This window comes from Macaca fascicularis, chromosome 17 (assembly GCF_037993035.2).
Source record: "Macaca fascicularis isolate 582-1 chromosome 17, T2T-MFA8v1.1".
Classification (NCBI taxonomy): Eukaryota; Metazoa; Chordata; class Mammalia; order Primates; family Cercopithecidae; genus Macaca; species Macaca fascicularis.
In genome coordinates, this window is record NC_088391.1 from 86,903,747 (window position 1) to 86,922,232 (window position 18,486).

Below are 18,486 nucleotides of genomic sequence, written 5' to 3' on the forward strand. Positions count from 1 at the left end.
TTAAAAAAGAGTAAACCTACAAAAAAGATAAAAGCCATTTTAATGGGTGAGACACTATCCCATTGTGGTTTTGATTTGCATTTCCCTGATGATTAGTGATGTTAAGCATCACTGTTGGCCATCTGTATGCCTTCTTTTGAGAAATGTCTATTCAAATTTTTTGCCTACTTTAAAATTATTCATTGTTTTGCTGTTGTTTGAGCTCCTTATATATTTTGGTTATTAATCCCTTGACTATTGCATAATCTGAAAATACTCTGTCCCATTCTGTAGATTTTCTCTTCACTTTGTTGACTGCGTCCTTCTCTGTACAGAACATTTTTATCTTGATATGATCCCATTTGTCCAAACTGCTTTGGTTGCCTGTGCTTTTCAGGTCTTACTCAAGAAATCTTTGCATAGACCGATGTCCTAAAGCCTTTCCCCAATGTTTTCTTCTAGTAGTTTCATAGTTTCAGGTCTCACATTTAAGTCTTTAACCCCTATTAATTTGATTTTTGTAAATGGTGTGAGATGGGGGTCTTGTTTCATTCTTTACAATTAAAATTTGAAGTCAAATCAGATAAAAATCTTAATAGAAAGGTTGTAATTTTTAGAATACGGAATAACACAAAATAAGACTCTAAAAATATGATTTACAGATGTAGTTTTGGAGATGATGTTCTAATCTAGGTAATGTCTCCAGAACTCTGTAAAATTTTCACACAAAGTAGTTAGAAATAATTAGAAGCAACATGAACATTTATTTGGGTATGGTGCAATCCTTTATTTTAATATCTGCATTTTAGTTAATTCAAGTATCTGCATTTGGTTCATTAAGCAATTATGTAATTGAAATTATTTGTTCCACTCTGCTGAATCAAAAAAAGTTACCTGACCACCTGATCAAATCCTCATTTTATTTTGAAGCAAATAAAAAATGTCATGGCCTATAGTTTAACAGTTCTTGCAGTAAACAATAAAGACATATGTTGGGTTGACAATTTAAAATCACCAAAAGCAGATTATGGCCATTCACAGCAAATTAACAACAATTATGAACTTCCAAAGAAAATTTGCTGTACTCTGGAGTTAAAGCAGTTGTCTCCTAAATAAAACCAAACTCCAATTCAGTTATACAACTTGAGCATAGTCATATTTTTTTAATAATCTTTGCCTGAGTCCCAAGTCAAAAACTATAAAAAGCTACACCAGAAGAATTATGCCAATCCCGGCACCCTTCACCCGTTTCATCCCTGGCTCTTATAGGCAAAAATTTTCCCCCAAAGTTTCTTTTTCATCCTCTAGTATTTCTTCATGTAAAAACTGTAATAGGTAAATACATATTGTCATTTCCCCTGGTCTCTTAAGCAAAAAAAAAAAAAAAAAAACAAACAAACCAACTTGCTCACAGAATGCCCTGCCACCTTTCTGAAATGAATCTTTCTCAGTTTAATTCTGATCTGTATTTTTCTTATTATGAGTAAGGAAAGGTTGTTATTATATATTTAAAGACCTTAAATTAAAAAGCACAGCAGAGTTTGCAGACAGCCCAGAGTGGGAGAAAATCTTCACAATCCACACATCCGAAAATGGACTAATATCCAGAATCTACAAAGAACTCAAATCAGCAAGAAAAAAAATCCCATCAAAAAGTGGGCTAAGGACATGAATTAGACAATTCTCAAAAGATCTACAAATGGCCAACAAGCATTTGGAAAAATGTTCAACATCACTAATGATCAGAGAAATGCAAATCGTAACCACAATGCAATACCACCTAACTCCTACAAGAATAGGCATAATTTTTTAAAAATGAAAATATAATAGATGTTGGCATGGATGTGGTGAAAAGGTAACACTTTTCCACAGTTGGTGAGAATGTAAACTAGTACAACCACTATGGAAAACAATGTGGAGATCCTAAAAGTAGATCTACCATTTGATGCAGCAATCCCACTACTAGGTATCTGCCCAGAGGGGGAAAAAAAAAGTCATTACATGAACAAGATACTTGCACACGCCTGTTTATAGCAGAACAATATGCAATTGCAAAAATATGGAATCAGCCAATATGCCCTATATATACCATGGAATAGGAATACTACTCAGCCATAAAAAGGAATGAAATAATGTTATTTGCACAACCTGAATGGAATTGAAGACTATTATTCTAAGTGAAGTAACTCAGGAATGGAAAACCAAACATATGTTCTCACTTACATGTGGGAGATAACCTATGAGGATGCAAAGGCATAAGAATGATACATTGGACTTTGGGGACTCGGGGGAAAGGGCAAGGGGTGGCAAGGGATCAAAGACCACATATTGGGTACAGGGTACACTGTTCAGGTGATGGGTGCACCAAAATCTCAGAAATCACCACTAAATAACTTACTGATGTAACCAAACACCATCTGTTCCCAAAAAACCTACTGAAATTAAAACAAACAACTGATCGAAGGAGATGGTTTGGGTTTGGCTTGGTTTTTAACTAAAGCCTTGGTGCCCTCTAGTGGGAAGATGGAGCAGCCCGGCATCCATAGTGTGTGCTCTTCAGAGCTGGGTGTCACTTTGGAATCAAGATTCTTGGGAGGCCAAGGCGGGCAGATTACCTGAGGTCAGGAGTTCATAGCCAGCCTGGCCAACATGGTGAAACCCCGTCTCTACTAAAAATATAAAAATTAGCCGGGTGTGGTGGCATGCACCTGTAATCCCAGCTACCCAGGAGGCTGAGGCAGGAGAATCGCTGGAACTCGGGAGGCAGAGGCTGCAGTGAGCCAAGATCACGCCACTGCACTCCAGCCTGGGTGACAGAGCAAGACTCCATCTCAAAAAGATTATTCCTGTTTCCTTTTATATTTGGGGGCAGGATGTTTTCTTTTGTTTGTTTTTGTTTTGTTTTGTTTTTAAGTGTTTCTTATCTCCTCTGCTTGAAGGTCATATCCTTTTTATCTCCTTAAGCAAAGCCAGGAGCTCTGCAGAACCCCAGGAGTGAGAACAATTATGCTTAAGACACTTTTGTTTTAGTTTAGTCCCAGACCCAGAGGAAAATCCTTCAAATTTCTTAAGTAAATCCTTAAAAGTGTAATTTACACTGGAGCAACTGACCTGGCATTTAAATAAACTGCAGCATGAGAAAAAAAAAAAAAAAAAGAGCATTATTATTTTTTTCTTTTTTCGGTGAACATTTTGTTTACATGTTTTGCAGGAAATGTACTTTTTGGTTTGTATGCATAGATGCCGTAACAGTAACACACTTCCACGGCTTTCTCGTGTCCAATCCATATGCAATGCAACTGCAATGAACAATCCAAGATTTTTTTACCTTCTCATCACAACCACCCTCTTCCCCAAGGTTGGAACTCCAGTTTGTTTAATTACTTCTCCCACATTCCATGAGCTAGTGGGTAACATGGACTGCTAGTCCAAACACCCATTTACCCTAGATAAGTTAAATGAAAGACATTATCATCCTTGTCTTTCTCTTATCAGTGTTCTCTGAAAGAAGTAGGTGATCAAGAAGACTATCTGCAGTGTCATGATTATTCAGCTTACTAAGTTCAAGATTTCTTGCTCTGCAGTCAAAGCTCATTTCAAAACTCTTTCACTGACAATTCCAAATGGCTGACAGGTAGAAAAGGTGATGGCAGCAGTGGCCATAGTGGCCCTGAGTAAGCTGGCATAGTCAGGTTGCCAGCATGGTTCTGATAGAGCAGTTAGGAAGAAATTATTTAGGCAGATAGTGAGTCCTCGGCAAGGTTTTCCTTTTAATGAAAAGCAGCCCCCAAATCATTTTATTTTCTAACAAAGAACAGCCTGTAAAATCGAGCTGCAGACATAGGCAAGAAAGCTAGAAGCTTGCATAGGTAAATGCTGGCACTGTCCTAGCAGGAAAAGGCTACCTGGGACCCGGCATGTTCAAAACAGCAGCTCCATCTTCCCTTCTTTCCAGCCCACGTGTACAGCGAGAAGCAGACAACATGACAGCAGCCAAGTGGAAAGTCCATTTGCATAATAGGGTGGAGTGGTCAGCCTTCCCCATGCATTATGTAAAACATCACACCTGGTCCAACCAATGTGTGGGCCCTATGTAAATCAGACACCACCTCCTCAAGCCTATTTGTAAAATCCAGTGCACTCTGTAGCCAGTCCGAATTCCCATTCAGGGGCCCCTCTCTCTCACAAGAGAGAGAGAGCTGTTCTCCTTTCTTTCTTTTGTGTATTAAGCCTCTGCTCCCAAACCCACTCCTTTGTGTGTCAGAAAACAATCCATTCTGCATGAAGAATGGTAAGAGCAATTAGGAACATCATAGAACGGACCAATACCACAAATCCGTTTTGAAGGATACACAGGAATTTGTAAGGTGGTCAATGAAGCCAAGAATGTCCCAGGTAGGAATGATGTGTTGTGGTTCCTAATACCTGTTCTCCAATGAACTATGCATCTTTTTCTTCATCTTTTTCATCACTGTAGTTGTCATCATCAAAACAGCTGACATTTGTTGACAGCTCACTCTGTCTCAATATGATGGGCACTGCTGGCTGGGCTAAGTTAGCACCATACCCAAGCCACTTCTCCTTTGCTTCGTTACTAGAAAAGTAAACACTAGCTTTTCTAGCTTCCCTCACAGCCTAAGATGGCCACATGACAAAATCCTGACCAATGAGACAGAAACCAGTAAAATGTTCCAAGAAGGCTTTAGTGAGGATGAATGTGGTTGGCACCATCCTTCCTGCCTCTTTTGGCTTTAAATACAGATAAGAAGTCAGAAAAATGAACTCCTACTATTTAGGGCCCTGTGAGCCTGGTATGATACTACTTAAAGCCAAACCAGTCCTATGTAATAAAGCCAGGCGTGGTGTAAGCACTTTACAAGTATTAACTAGAATTATTTGGGTTCTATGGATAATTACAGAGACCACTGGCACAATCTTATCAAACCAGTGATAAATTGTATTTTATCTGCTATAGGATTCTAGTAACGTTCCAATGGTCTAACACTGACTCAGTCTTGACAAGCTTTTAAACAAAACTAATGACAAGAAACAGAATAATTAACTCACAGCCTTTATTCTTCATCCTATGAAGAAAACCATACTACCTCAGAAGAAATTCTGGAATATACTGTGAAATAAGTAGAAGATATGTCAGGAAAGACTGGCTGATTAAACGCTCATGTAGCTGAGCATAAAAATGGAAGAACCTAGACTGTTTTAATAATCAAAAAAGCACAAATTACCATTTCCTTTTTGGTATGAATATTGAAGATCCAAAGTCAGAAACAGTGATATTAGTGGGGTAAATGTTTTTAAAAACGAATTCAAACAAACCTTTTGATTTTCCTGTATTTCTTCTCTCATATGTTGATTTACAGCAATTCTGGTTAGAGATCTGGAAAAATGAATACTAATATAATTGATCCTTCTTTAAATGTTTAGACCTTATCTATATAATTCAATGTAATCTAATACTCTGGATAGGGAGCTAAAAACTCCAAATGCTTGGTGACTGAAAAGTGTACATTTCCATATGGTCTAATTTAGCTATCATTTGACAAAAGGATTTGGTTCAAGTGGAACGGAGGCTCTCAAAATTTCCTGTGTACTAGCTGTATGCAGTATGGATTGTCATCATTTACGACGACTTATTTTTTGAGTGAAAAAGCTGCTTTGTGTTGTTTTGTCCAATAGAGAAATTTTTCATGAAATTACCAATGCATACGTACATGAATATATGTACATGAAGAATTTTAGTTACCTGGGATCTTACCAGAGTAGAAATGTTCTAAAAAAACTGAAATCATGGCTTTACATTATTCACTCTTTTCAGTTTTTTCAACTTTTTTATTAAAAAAAATTTTTTAGAGACAGAGTCTCACTCTTCTACCCAGGCAGGACTGCATTGGCATGATCACAGCTCACTGCAGCCTCGGATTCCTGGGCTCAGGTGATTCTCCGCCTCAGCCTCTCAACTGGCTAGGACAATAGGTACACACCACCACACCCAGCTATTTTTAAATTTTCTTCTACAGATGGAGTCTTGCTATGTTGCCCAGGTTGGTCTAAAACTCCTGGCCTCAAGTGAACCTCCTACTGCAACCTCCCAAAAGTGCTGAAATTAGAGATGCAAGTCATTGCACCCAGCCTATTTACTCTTGAAGAGTTTATAAATTCACTTATAAAGACAGCAGAAATGTTTAAAATACAGTTCCTATGGACTGTATTCAACTTGATAATTCCTAAACATGGCTAGCTATATATCTGTCAATTTTATAAACAGAATTAAAACATTAAAAGATTGTTAATGCAAAGTTCTGCTTTAAGGAAAACTCAAGTAGAAAGGTGTACCTTGAAACAGCCCACAGTAAGTATGTATTATTTCCTAAAGTTTGGCAGCACTGAGATAAATTACAATTAAAACTTTAATAAGGCAAATTTTTCATTTATTTAGCAAATATTTCATTTCAACATACATTTACAGATTGTCTACCAAGTGGTTTTGGAGATATGCTCAAGCCTACAATTTAGCCATTATGCAACGTTAGCATATTTTACGATTTTTTCTTAATCACAGATTAACAGCAGAGTTTTGCATCAGAACCTCTGAACAGTTAAACTGACTTAACAACAGAGCTAATCAACTGTCTGATCAAGACTAAAGTTATTTTACTTTATTTGTATTTGATCTAATAATTTTTATAATGACCATTAATTAAAAGTATTATGGCTAAACATATATGACATTTATACACACCCATATATATTTCATGTTTTATTGTATCAATGCTGACTTCTCAAATTCCTGACTGTTTAAAGTTGACTGAAAGAGACATATCAATATATTCATTCTTAATCTGTAAATAAGGAGACAAACTCCTCTATTTCAAGGTACCACCAAAAAATTATTGGTATCTTGTAACCGACCAGGTACTATTTATTTACTTGCAAAATTAAAGAATACATATATTGAAGATTCTGTAATTTGTACTATGAATAAATGTACAAAATAGTGTTTGAGACAATAAAAGGCATAGCAATCATTCTATGCTTAGGAAGGTATGCTAAGCTAGTAGACTACTCTCCAGTTCCTTTCAATAAAACACTGTTGTTGCACATGCACTGTGACTTGTCACATATTTTATCTCTTTAGTGTAAGCTAACTCATATTTTACTTGTTGCTCATTTTATACTCTGTCATTCCTAACCAGAATACAATTGCATCAAAGTTGTGTTTTATAGCAAATTCTCATAATACACTGTAACTTGCATTGCATGCACTGGTCTCTTTAAGCTATACAAATGTATTTCCTATTGAAATGGAATATGTGTTTAATGTAACATCAGTATTCATGGAAGCAGTTCAACTAGACATCCTCTTGGCAAAAAAGTACTCCACACAATATTCCATGCAATTAAGACATTACCAATCATTTGGACTCTGAAAGGGTAAGAATATGATTTGGCAGTACTTTGGGCATAGATCTCCTACTTACAATAATACTTTTCATCATCCTCCATAAGGGGGAAAAAAAAACACTCCTTCATTATTTATTGCTTAAACAAGTTTTTCCTTAGATTACTATGTATGATTTCCAAAAAATTTTTAGGAATTTTTTTCCTATTTGCCTCTAACAAGAGTTCTACTTTACAGTGCATACACAGATGCATGCACAAGTCAGTATTTTGCTCTAATAAAAAATAATAATAATAATAATAATGAAAAGAGGCCCTGATTTCACAAAAGCTATATATACTAGAATTAACTGACACCTTCATCTTAAATGAAATCAGCTATTTTCATAAAACTTATTTAATAGAAAGAGTTCTGGCTACAATGAAACCAATGAACTTCAACATACCTGGCTTTTATGGGGAAGTTCTGTGAAATGTCTTTCATTAATTTAATGGCATCATAAACTGGAGTGGACATTATTTGAGAAGCTGCTTGAAAACTAAGATCTGGAAGGAAAAATATTATTAAGGAATCTAGCATAATATTAGACCTTTATAGACATTTCCATGAAATTGAAGTAATTGACTTAATTCTTCTTGCCAAATATTAGTATACAAACATGTTAAAACTCTTACATCTGCATTTTTAAGAAGTTTTAAATGTAAAGTTATCACTTATTTCCAAATAATATAAGCTTTATACTTTTATGAATGATTAATACCTATTATTTTCACAAATTACAGTATAATTTCAAGAGAGAGATATATGAAGAGAAATGCTCTTGCAAAGCTTTTTCTATACTTAAAAGAAACATATGACAAAAAGTCAAAAGAATAACGAAGAGGAATAAAAAGAGCTTTAAAGAGCCAATTCTGAAAAGACCTTTAAGAAAGCCTGACTGTGTTTAACTCAGTAAACAGAAACATTCACTTTCTCTCTCAACATTGTTTTACCTTTATGCTGAAATAAAATCCTAAACTTAGTATTATTTTATCTGATGTAACAGTCTTATAGAAAGAAAAATGTGTATTGCTGCGGTTAGTTTCAAATATGTCAGAAGAATTAATCTTAGTATTATTACTTTGTCAAGAGTCAGAAAAGATTTAAAACTAAATTCTTTCATTACCTAATAGTGAGGCAGATTGTTTCTCCTTAATATTTCACTAAAGGTGGAATCCTAGTTTACCAAATACTACTAAAATAACTAGTTTAACACAGAAAGGCTAGTTTTATTCCTGAGTTCTCAGCGTGAAATGACGAGTCAAAGTCTACAGAGGAATGATCCTAAGGTATCCTCACATGGAATGGTAGAGTCTCACAGACCAGATGATATGGTTTGGCTACGTACTCACCCAAATCTCATCTTGAAGTGTAGCTCCCATAATTCCTATGTGTTGCGGGAGGGATCCAGTGGGAGATAAATGAATCATGGGGGCAGCTCCCCAATACTGTTCTCATGGTAGTGAATAAGTCTCACAAGATCTGATGGTTTTATAAGGGGTTTCCCTTTTCACTTAGCTGTCATTCTGTCTTGCCTACCACCATGTAAGATGTGCCTTTTGCCTTCTTTTGTAAAGTCTCCCCAGCCACATAGAACTGTGAGTCTTAAACTGTAGAACTGTACAGTTACTTGGTATCAGTAGATACCTGAAAATGTGGAAGCGACTTTGGAACTGGGTAACAGGCAGAGGTTAGAACAGTTTGGAGGGCTCAGAAGAAGACAGGAAAATGTAGGAAAGTTTGGAACTTCCTAGAGACCTTTGAACGGCTTTGACCAAAATGATCATAATGATATGGACAATGAAATCCATGCTGAGGTGGTCTCAGACGGAGATAAGGAACTTGTTGGGAACTGGAGTAAAGGTGACTCATGCCATGTTTTAGCAAAGAAACTGACGGCATTTTGCCCCTGCCCTAGAGATCTGTTTTGAACTTGAGGGAAATGATTTACAGTATCTGGCAAAAGAAATTTCTATGCAGCAAAGCATTCAAGAGGTGACATGGGTGCTGTTAAAAGTATTCAGCTTTAAAAGGGAAACAGAACATAAAAGTTCAGAAAATTTGCAACCTGCCAATGCCATAGAAAAGACAAACCCATTTTCTGAGGAGAAATTCAACCCAGCTGCAAAAATTTGCATAGATAATGAGAAGCCAAATGTTAATCACAAAGACACTGGGGAAAGTGTCTCCAGGGCATGTCAGAGACCTTCACATCAGTCCCTCCCGTCAAAGGCCTGGAGGCCTAGGAGAAAAAAATCAATTCGTGGACTGGTCCAAGGTGCCTCCTGCTGTGTGCAACCTAAGGACTTGGTGTCCTGCATCCCAGCTGCTCTAGCCATGTCTAAAAGGGGCCAAGGTACAGCTTGGGCTGTGGCTTCAGAGGGTGCAAGCTCCAAGCCTTGGTAGCTTCCACGTGGTGTTGAGCCTGTGGAAGTACAGAAATCAAGAATTGGGGTTTGGGAACATCTGCCTAGATGTCAGAGGATGTATGGAAATGTCTGGATGTCCAGACAAAAGTTTGCTACAGGGGTGGGGCCCTCATGGAGAACCTCTGCTAAGGCAGTGAGGAAGGTTTATGTGGGGTTAGAGCACCCACACAGGGTCCCCACTAGGGCACTGCTTAGTGGAACTGTGAGAAGAGGGACACCATCCTCCAGATCCCAGAATGACAGATCCACTGACAGCTTGCACCCTGTGCCTGGAAAAGCCACAGACACTCAATGCCAGCCTGTCAAAGCAGCTAGGAGAGAGGTTGTACCCTGCAAAGCCATGGGACAGAGCTGCCCAAGACCACGGGAACCTACCTCTTACATCAGCATGACCTAGATGTGAGGCATGGAATCAAAGGAGATCATTTAGGAGCTTTAAGATTTGACTGCCCTGCTGGATTTCAGACTTGCACGGGGCTGTTAGCCCTTAAATTTTGGCCAATTTCTCCCATCTGGAATGGGAGATAAATGGCTATATTTATCCAATGCCTGTACCCCCAGTGCATCTAAGAAGTAACTAACTTGCTTATACAGGCTCATAGGTGGAAGGGACTTGCCTTGTCTCAGGTGAGACTTTGGACTGTGGAGTTTTGAGTTAATGCTGAAATGATTTAAGACTTTGGGTGACTGTAGGGAAAGCATGATTGGTTTTGAAATGTGAGGACATGAGATTTGGGAGGGACCAGGGGCAGAATGATGTGGTATGGCTGTGTCTTCATCCAAGTCTCATCTTAAATTGTGGCTCCCATAATTCCCACATGTTGTGGGACAGACCCAGTCAGCGGGAGATAACTGAATCATGGGTCGGAGGGGGCAGTTTCCCCAATACTGTTCTCATGATAGTGAATAAGTCTCACAAGATCTGACGGTTTTATAGAGGGTCTCCCTTTTCACTTGGCTCTCATTCTCTCTTGCCTGCTGCCATGTAAGGCATGCCTTTCGCCTTCTGCCATGATTGTTATGCCTACCCGGCCATGTGGAACTGTGAGTACATTAAACTTCTTTATCTTTATAAATTACCAGTCTTGAGTATATCTTTATTAGCAGTGTGAAAACGGACCAACACTCCAGGCTTCAAATTCTAGTTCTATCAAAAACTAGCTGAGTAACTTCAAACAGAATATCCTCAACCTGAACATGTTTCCAGTCCCCAGTACTGCAGTGAAACTACTGTCAGTGCTCACTAATATCTCGATTGCCAAACACAATGACATTTTTAGTACTTACCTTACCTACTAGGTTCTTTTTGCAATAGGATCATTTCATGCAAATAAAAAGTACTGGTCATTTTCTCTTTCTTAAGAATCTATTTCCTTCAGCTTGTATAATGTGCTCTCCATTTCTCATCATTCCATCATGTCTTCCTTAGGAGTTTTACTTTCTACATGTGGATGAACACTAGGGCACTCTCCCTGTTGCAATGATTTTGCTAAGATTTTCAACTTTTGAAATCCTCTCTGTTTAGCTTAAGGACAGGATACTCACCCCACCACTGAACCTAACCATTTAGATATCTTACAATGACTTTAAATCAACCTTTCAACACTAGTCTCATTATTTCTGAGTCCCATATTCAGTCCCAAAGCCAGATTACATGTTTTATATATTCTCTCTACTCAGGCTCAAGCTAGAAATCCTAGAATTACCTTTGACTCCTTTTCACCTTTAAATACCTATATGTCTTCTACCACTACTTCAGCAATGTCTACCTAGATTTCTTGCTTTCAGTACATTCAAATACATCTTACACAGACATTAGGGAGTCAACTAGAAGTAAGCTGACTATGCATACTCTGCTTAAAGGCCTTCAAAAACACCCCATCACTTACAATCTTCTAAATTAAGCAAGGGCACCTTAGAGAACATTTTGAAGGAGACTTAAAACATAATAATTTTTTTAAAGTGCTAAAATAGAGACATTAAAAAAAACTAAAAATAATTGAGGATACTAGAAAGAGACTATCTGAAATTATGGATTTGGGAATATAAGCTCTATTGGAACTTAGAGAAGAGCTTTACAAACCATGCTAAGGGGTTTAAACTTAATACTTTTAAAGGATGTGCATGAAATCAGTCCTTAATAATGCAAATGACTTGGCTAGCTAGTCCTATCAACCCCTTCTTACATTCAAGTCTCTCCAGAAGTATTTGCCTTGGAAAAACAGAACTTTCTCAGATAAGAGGACTGCATACTTTGTTTGCCCTCCGCATCTATTCTTTCCTGCTCCGGGCCCCCAAAAGGCTGGCTTACCTGAACAACATCAATAAGCTCCCTTGCCCTCAGATTTCTAGTTAGATTCAGTTAATCCAAGTCACTAATATGGGATCAGTAAGCAAGAAAAGAATAAGGATTGGATAGTTACTACCCAGATCCCTCCTTCTTGAGTCACAGAGGGCAGTCCCTTGGCGGACTACTGCTGTGTCAAGCAGCTATCTCCACACACTCTCCAGGTTTTGGTAACCACTCCCTCCTCTTGCTCCCTCAAGATTAGGGGTAGAAAATGTTTCCCTGTAGTTGCTAATACTGGAATAGAAGAATCCATTCCTTGTTGGTTTCCCTCAATCAGGCCTGTCTCTGTAAAAAGTCCCTTTATTAAACTTTTTTAGTTTGTGTGTGCCAACATTTTCCTGTGGGGACTAATGTAAGACCATTATTCGATCAGGGATGTACAAGTGATAAAGGCTGGCTGATTTGACACAACGCCAAAATCAGATTTTCATTTTAGAAAGATTATCTAATTTGAACCTACTGACTCAGTTTAGTGTTATCATGATGTCAAGTGGAAGAACAGTCACAAGGGCTGTGGTATAATAAAAGGAGGTCCAAGCATGAGGTCTAGATGAGACATTAAACAGGAAACTGTACACCAGAAGGGTCCAGGGAGAATAGATTCTATCAGTTCAAAAAGGTAGATTCTTTACAGTAAATCTATCATAACAATGGTCTTGAATCTCATTCTGCTGAATGATTTTTTCCATTGATATATTGATTTTCTAATGGTATAGGGCTTAGTTGACAGAACATTTGTATTAGGTAGGTAAAGAATAGCAGAAGTTATAAAACTTAATAGATTGGGTCTTGCACATTCTGCTATAATTTTAAAATGTAATATTCAATATTCTGTTAAGTGTATATAAAGTTTACCTAGATACCATTTGGTACAGTATAAAGAATTTAACTTGGACCAAAATCTTCACTTACTAGCTGTGTGGTAACTGGCACTTAAATAAGATAGTTTATATGAAAGGACCCTGTAAACTATAATCCAGATGAAATATAAAATATTATTTGTATAAGTAAGTTATACTGGTGAGAGTGGCCTGTAAATATCCTTTTAGTTGTTATTTTAAAAACAGAAAGTAGATTGGTGGTTGCCTACAACTGAGGAGTTGGGAAATGAGGAGTGACCGCTAATGAGGATGTTAATTTCTTTTGGGGATGATGAGAATTTTCTAAAATCAACTGTGCTAAGAGTGGTGGCATTCTAAAAATATGCTAAAAAACTATTGAATGGTAGAATTTAAAAGGGCAAATTCAATAGTATGTGAATGTATTAGTATGAATAGTATTATTTTAGTAATGTCATTATTTACATCACTATGTCCATAATCTATATCATCTGAGATATAAAAGCTTATTTAACAAAACAGCTTATTAAGCTGTTGTATTTTAAAAAGTTGATAAAAGATGATAAAAGTTAGATGATGCAGAAAGAAGACATGTCCCCATGACCTACTAAATCATTACAAATAAAGAAGAAAAATGACAAATTGAAAAGGACTTAAAAGTCCAAACCAAATCAAATTTTGTTCACAAAATATGTGCTTGTAGGTTTTCAGCACAGAAGTTGTTCCTAACTTTGTAAAACTGCATGTCCTCCATTTGATGTTTCCATTAAAAATTTATCAATTAAACATGCAATAGTCTTAAGAGGATCTAAATTTCAAAGAGAAGAAAACTAAGATTGAGTTTCATTTTCTCCTTACCTATGAGTTAGGATTTTTAATCAGTTATAGTCTCCAAAAATGTGATTTAATACTTCAGACTAACCTGTAAATCGGTATATACTTTTGAAATAACATCAAATAACCTCACTTCATATAATTTTAAGTCTTGCAAACATAGAAATATAGCTTGCTTGATAGATGATCTATTAAATAGGTATTGCCACAAAAAATCATAATTTATATTATTCACATCACTAGTCATTCATACTGTCCAAAAAATAATCTGTTTCATGTGATATATAAAAGCTTATTTAACAAAACAGATCAGTTAACAAAATGCTGTGTTAAAGTATCTCAAAACACTATACCTTGTAGTTCCCAGACTTTCAAAGGCGTCATTTGCTTGTTACTCTCAATCAAGTATTTTTGGAATGCTGTCAGATTATCTCTAAGATCTGAATATATTTCTCTGCATCAAAATATTAAATGATGTTAAATAGCATCACCTATCACAAACCATTATACAAACAGCATATTTTTGAAATAATTCCAAGTAATTAGACATAAAGGAATCATTCATCATTAAGATAATCATAAATTGTGATACAGCTATATTCATAGAACTTAAAAATAATGAGGAAGATATACAGGTCTCTTTTATTAAATATATGAAACAAAACAAAATCTGGAGAAACATATTCTCAATTGTTAGTGTCAACTGTAAGCGATGCAAGGATGAGGGCAGACTTACAGTTTCATATTACATACTTTTTGTTTAACATTTTATAAATTGAAAGCCTTGCTTTTATAATTGAAAATAAAAACTACTTTATAAGGAAAGACAAAAATGCCTCATACAGAGTTTATTTCTGAAAAGTTCCATCTTTGATTCTTATAAAAAACTAAAATAAGATAATTTTACCCATTGTTAAACATCTCTAGGCATCTTTTAGAGAGAGATAAATAATGATATAGTAGAATGGTATTTTGCTGTACATACAATCTAAACTGTAATCTTCTTTCCTCTATCACTCATGAAATCAAGATATGGTGCCACTTCAGATTTAAATGGAGAGATACAATTTAAAAAAAAACTTTACTGTCAGTACAACTTATAAAATACATTATTTTCCTTTTTTTTTTAAATCATACTTTAAGTTCTGGGATACATGTGCAGAACGTGCAGGTTTGTTACATAGGTATACACGTGCCGTGGTGGTTTGCTGCACCCATCGACCCATCATCTACATTAGGTATTTCTCCTAATGCTATTCCTCCCCTAGCTTCCCACCGCCTGAGAGGCCCCGGTGTGTGATGTTCCCCTCCATATGTCCATGTGTTCTCATTGTTCAACTCCCACTTTTAAGTGAGAACGTGTGGTGTTTGGTTTTTCTGTTCCTGTGTTAGTTTGCTGAGAATGATAGTTTCCAGCTTCATCCATGTCCCTGCAAAGGACATGAACTTATCCTTTTCTATGGACGCACAGTATTCTATGGTGTATATGTGCCACATTTTCTTTATCCAGTCTATCATTGATGGGCACTTGGGTTGGCTCGAAGTCTTTGCTATTGTGAATAATGCTGCAATCAACATACATGTGCATGTGTTTTTATAGTAAAATGATTTATAATCCTTCGGGTATACACCAGTAATGGGATCACTGGGTCAAATGGTATTTCTGGTTCTAGATCCTTGAGGAATTGCCACACTGTCTTCCACAATGGTTGAACTAATTTACACTCCCACCAACAGTGTAAAAGCGTTCCTATTTCTCCACATCCTCTCCAGCATCTGTTGTTTCCTGACTTTTTAATGATTGCCATTCTAACTGGCATGAGATGGCGTCTCATTGAAAACAAATATTTTCAATATTCAATAGACAAGAAGACTTTGAAAAGTCAAATAAAAAAATACAGAATATACATAAATATGGTAATCTTATAGTTATGAATAAATATATATAGTACAGTGTCAATATCTTACAGGTTTACTACAACGTGGGATCATGTTTTGAAAACAAATCAAAATTGTCAAGATAGTAAAAGTACAATGGCATTTCTTTCTTAAAGAAGTTCACTATGAATTAAACATTCCCTTTTTCAACATTTTAAGTTATAGGATTATAAGTTCATAAGAGCTACTATACCAATATTTAATCATCATCTTAGTAACTTTCACTGCTAAAATTCTTTATATAATTTAGGCAACACATGTATTACTCATAAAGTAACTCAAAGCAAAGGATTTTTGCTTTGAAATGAGCAATCACTGAGTCACTATGGAAGAACTATTTCCTTTTAAAAATGAATAGCCATATGAATTTTAGAATAGATTCTTCTAATTCTGTAAAAATGACATTAGTAGTTTGACAGGAACAGCATTGAATCTGTAGATTGGCAGTATGGCCATTTTAACGACATTCATTCTTCCAATCCATGAGCATGGAATGTTTTTCCATTTGTTTGTATCATCTATGATTTCTTTCAGCAGTGTTTTGTAGTTCTCCCTGTGGAGATGGTTCATGTCCTTGGTTAGATGTATTCTATATACTTTGTGTGTGTGTGTGGCTATTGTAAATGGGATTGCCTGCTTGATTTGGCTCTCACCTTGAACATTATTGGCTTTTACTAATGCTACTGATTTTTGTACACTGATTTTGTATCCTGAAACTTACAGAAGTTGTTTATCAGTTCTAGGAGCCTTATGGTGGTCTTTAGGGTTTCCTAGGCAAAAGATATGAACAGACACTTCCCACAAGAAAACATATAAGCAGCCAAGAAACATGAAAAAAATGCTCAACATCACTAATCAGAGAAATGTAAGTCAAAACCACAATGAGATACCCTCTCACACCAGTCAGAATGGCTATTATCAAAAAGTCAAAAAGTAACAAATGCTGGCAAGGCTGAAGAGAAAAGGGAATGCTTATACACTGTTGGTGGGAATGTAAATTAGATCAGCCACTGTGAAAAGCAGTTTGGAGATTTCTCAAAGAATTTCAAACTACCACTCAACCCAGTAATCTCATTACTGGGTATGCACCCAAAGGAAAATAAATCATTCTGACGAAAAGACACATGCACTCATATGTTCATCATAGCACTTATTCACAATAACAAAGACATGGAATCAACCCAGATGCCATCAATGGCAAATTGGATAAAGACAACGTGATACATATACCACCATGGAAAATCCTGCCCTTTGCAGCAACATGAATGCAGCTGTAGGCCATTATCCTAAGTGAATTAACACAGGAACAGAAAAACAAATACCCAATGTTCTCACTTATAAGTGAGAACTAAGCATTGGGTATACATGGACATAAAGATGGGAATAATAGACACTGGGGACTATTAGAGTGGGGAGATGGCAAGGGCATAGTACCTGTTGGGTACTATGCTCATTACCTGGGTGATGGGATCATTCATAACCCTAACCTCAGCATCACATAACATATCCATGTAACAAACTTGCACGTGTACGCCTTGAGTCTAAAATAGAAGTTGAAATAAAATAAAATACAAATAAAAATAGCCCAGTGTTCCACGTGATCTTTTGGAGAAAATGCAATTTAATCCCATAAAAAGTTATATTCAAAAGAGAAAAGAACTATAAATTCCAAGATGTTGAGATAGCTGAAAATGGGATAAAAATGTATTGTTTGCTGCTAAATAAATATCTTACTTAGAATAAACCCATTTTATAAGACGTATTAACATTTTAAGGCCACTAGTATACTGCTTGGCCAACATACTTTAAAAATGTAACACAGTTATCCATATAAATTAGCATAGTCTCCAAAAATCTTACCCTTACTGTATATAGTTATCTACTCATCACCAGGAGAACTAACCTGAAAGTCCTTCATAAATGACTGTAATACTAAACAAGAACTAAAGGTATTAATAAAAATATGTCTTTAATTAATTTTGTCTGGATAAAGAAATCATAAACTTTCACTTGTAAATAAGTGAAAATGTACATGAAATTACAGCCATCCCCATTCACAAGTATTCAGAGAGCACTCACCATCCTATTCCTTGTCTTCAATCAGCGTGGCAGGAAAAAAAAGGGGGGGGTATAACTTTAATTTTTGAAAGGTTACTTACATGTGTATATGAAATGGTAATCTGTAGTACAGAAATTTCAACTAATAAATGTTTTCTCTTCTTTTGGGCTATATATTTGTTCAAGCTAAAGACCCAATATTATCAATGATTTTCATAACCCATTAGATCAGTAAAGTTCTAGATTCTATAAAGTTTTTAGTTTTCTGTCAGAACTTTATCAACTCCTGTTTCTCTAAGCACACTAAGTCAAATGTATCATATGAAAAGTGATTTTAAATATCTCATACTTTATGAATGTCAGATGTATTAAAACTGCCTTAAAAATAAAGCAATAAAGAGAAATATTCACCACAGCTTGCCAAGTTAATTTATTAAAAAACAGTAAAAATAACACTGAGTTTAAAAATAGTATATATTAGCTAACATTATTACTACAATATTTATTTTAAAAAATAATGATTTACTTAATTTTTTTCCTCAAAAGAAATTCAATTTAGGCAATATTTTTTTCTTGGCAGCATTTTGTGAAACTATTTTAACA

General features: G+C 35.9%; 1 protein-coding gene across 12 annotated transcripts in view; it reads right to left on the reverse strand.

The window, feature by feature from the left end:
• The window catches only part of UGGT2 (UDP-glucose glycoprotein glucosyltransferase 2), a 247,137-nt gene that overhangs the window by 174,761 nt on the left and 53,890 nt on the right, over positions 1–18,486 (reverse strand). For all 12 annotated transcript variants that reach the window (XR_006693655.3, XR_012426465.1, XR_012426463.1 and 9 more), the window contains exons 8-10: positions 14,241–14,341; positions 7,842–7,941; positions 5,314–5,374 (exon numbers count right to left, since the gene is read on the reverse strand). Coding sequence is in view for 5 of the 12 variants with exons in the window: in XM_045377273.2 (XP_045233208.2) it covers positions 5,314–5,374; positions 7,842–7,941; positions 14,241–14,341 (262 nt within the window). In the remaining 7 variants the exon portion in view is untranslated. The remainder of the gene's footprint in view (positions 1–5,313; positions 5,375–7,841; positions 7,942–14,240; positions 14,342–18,486) is intronic.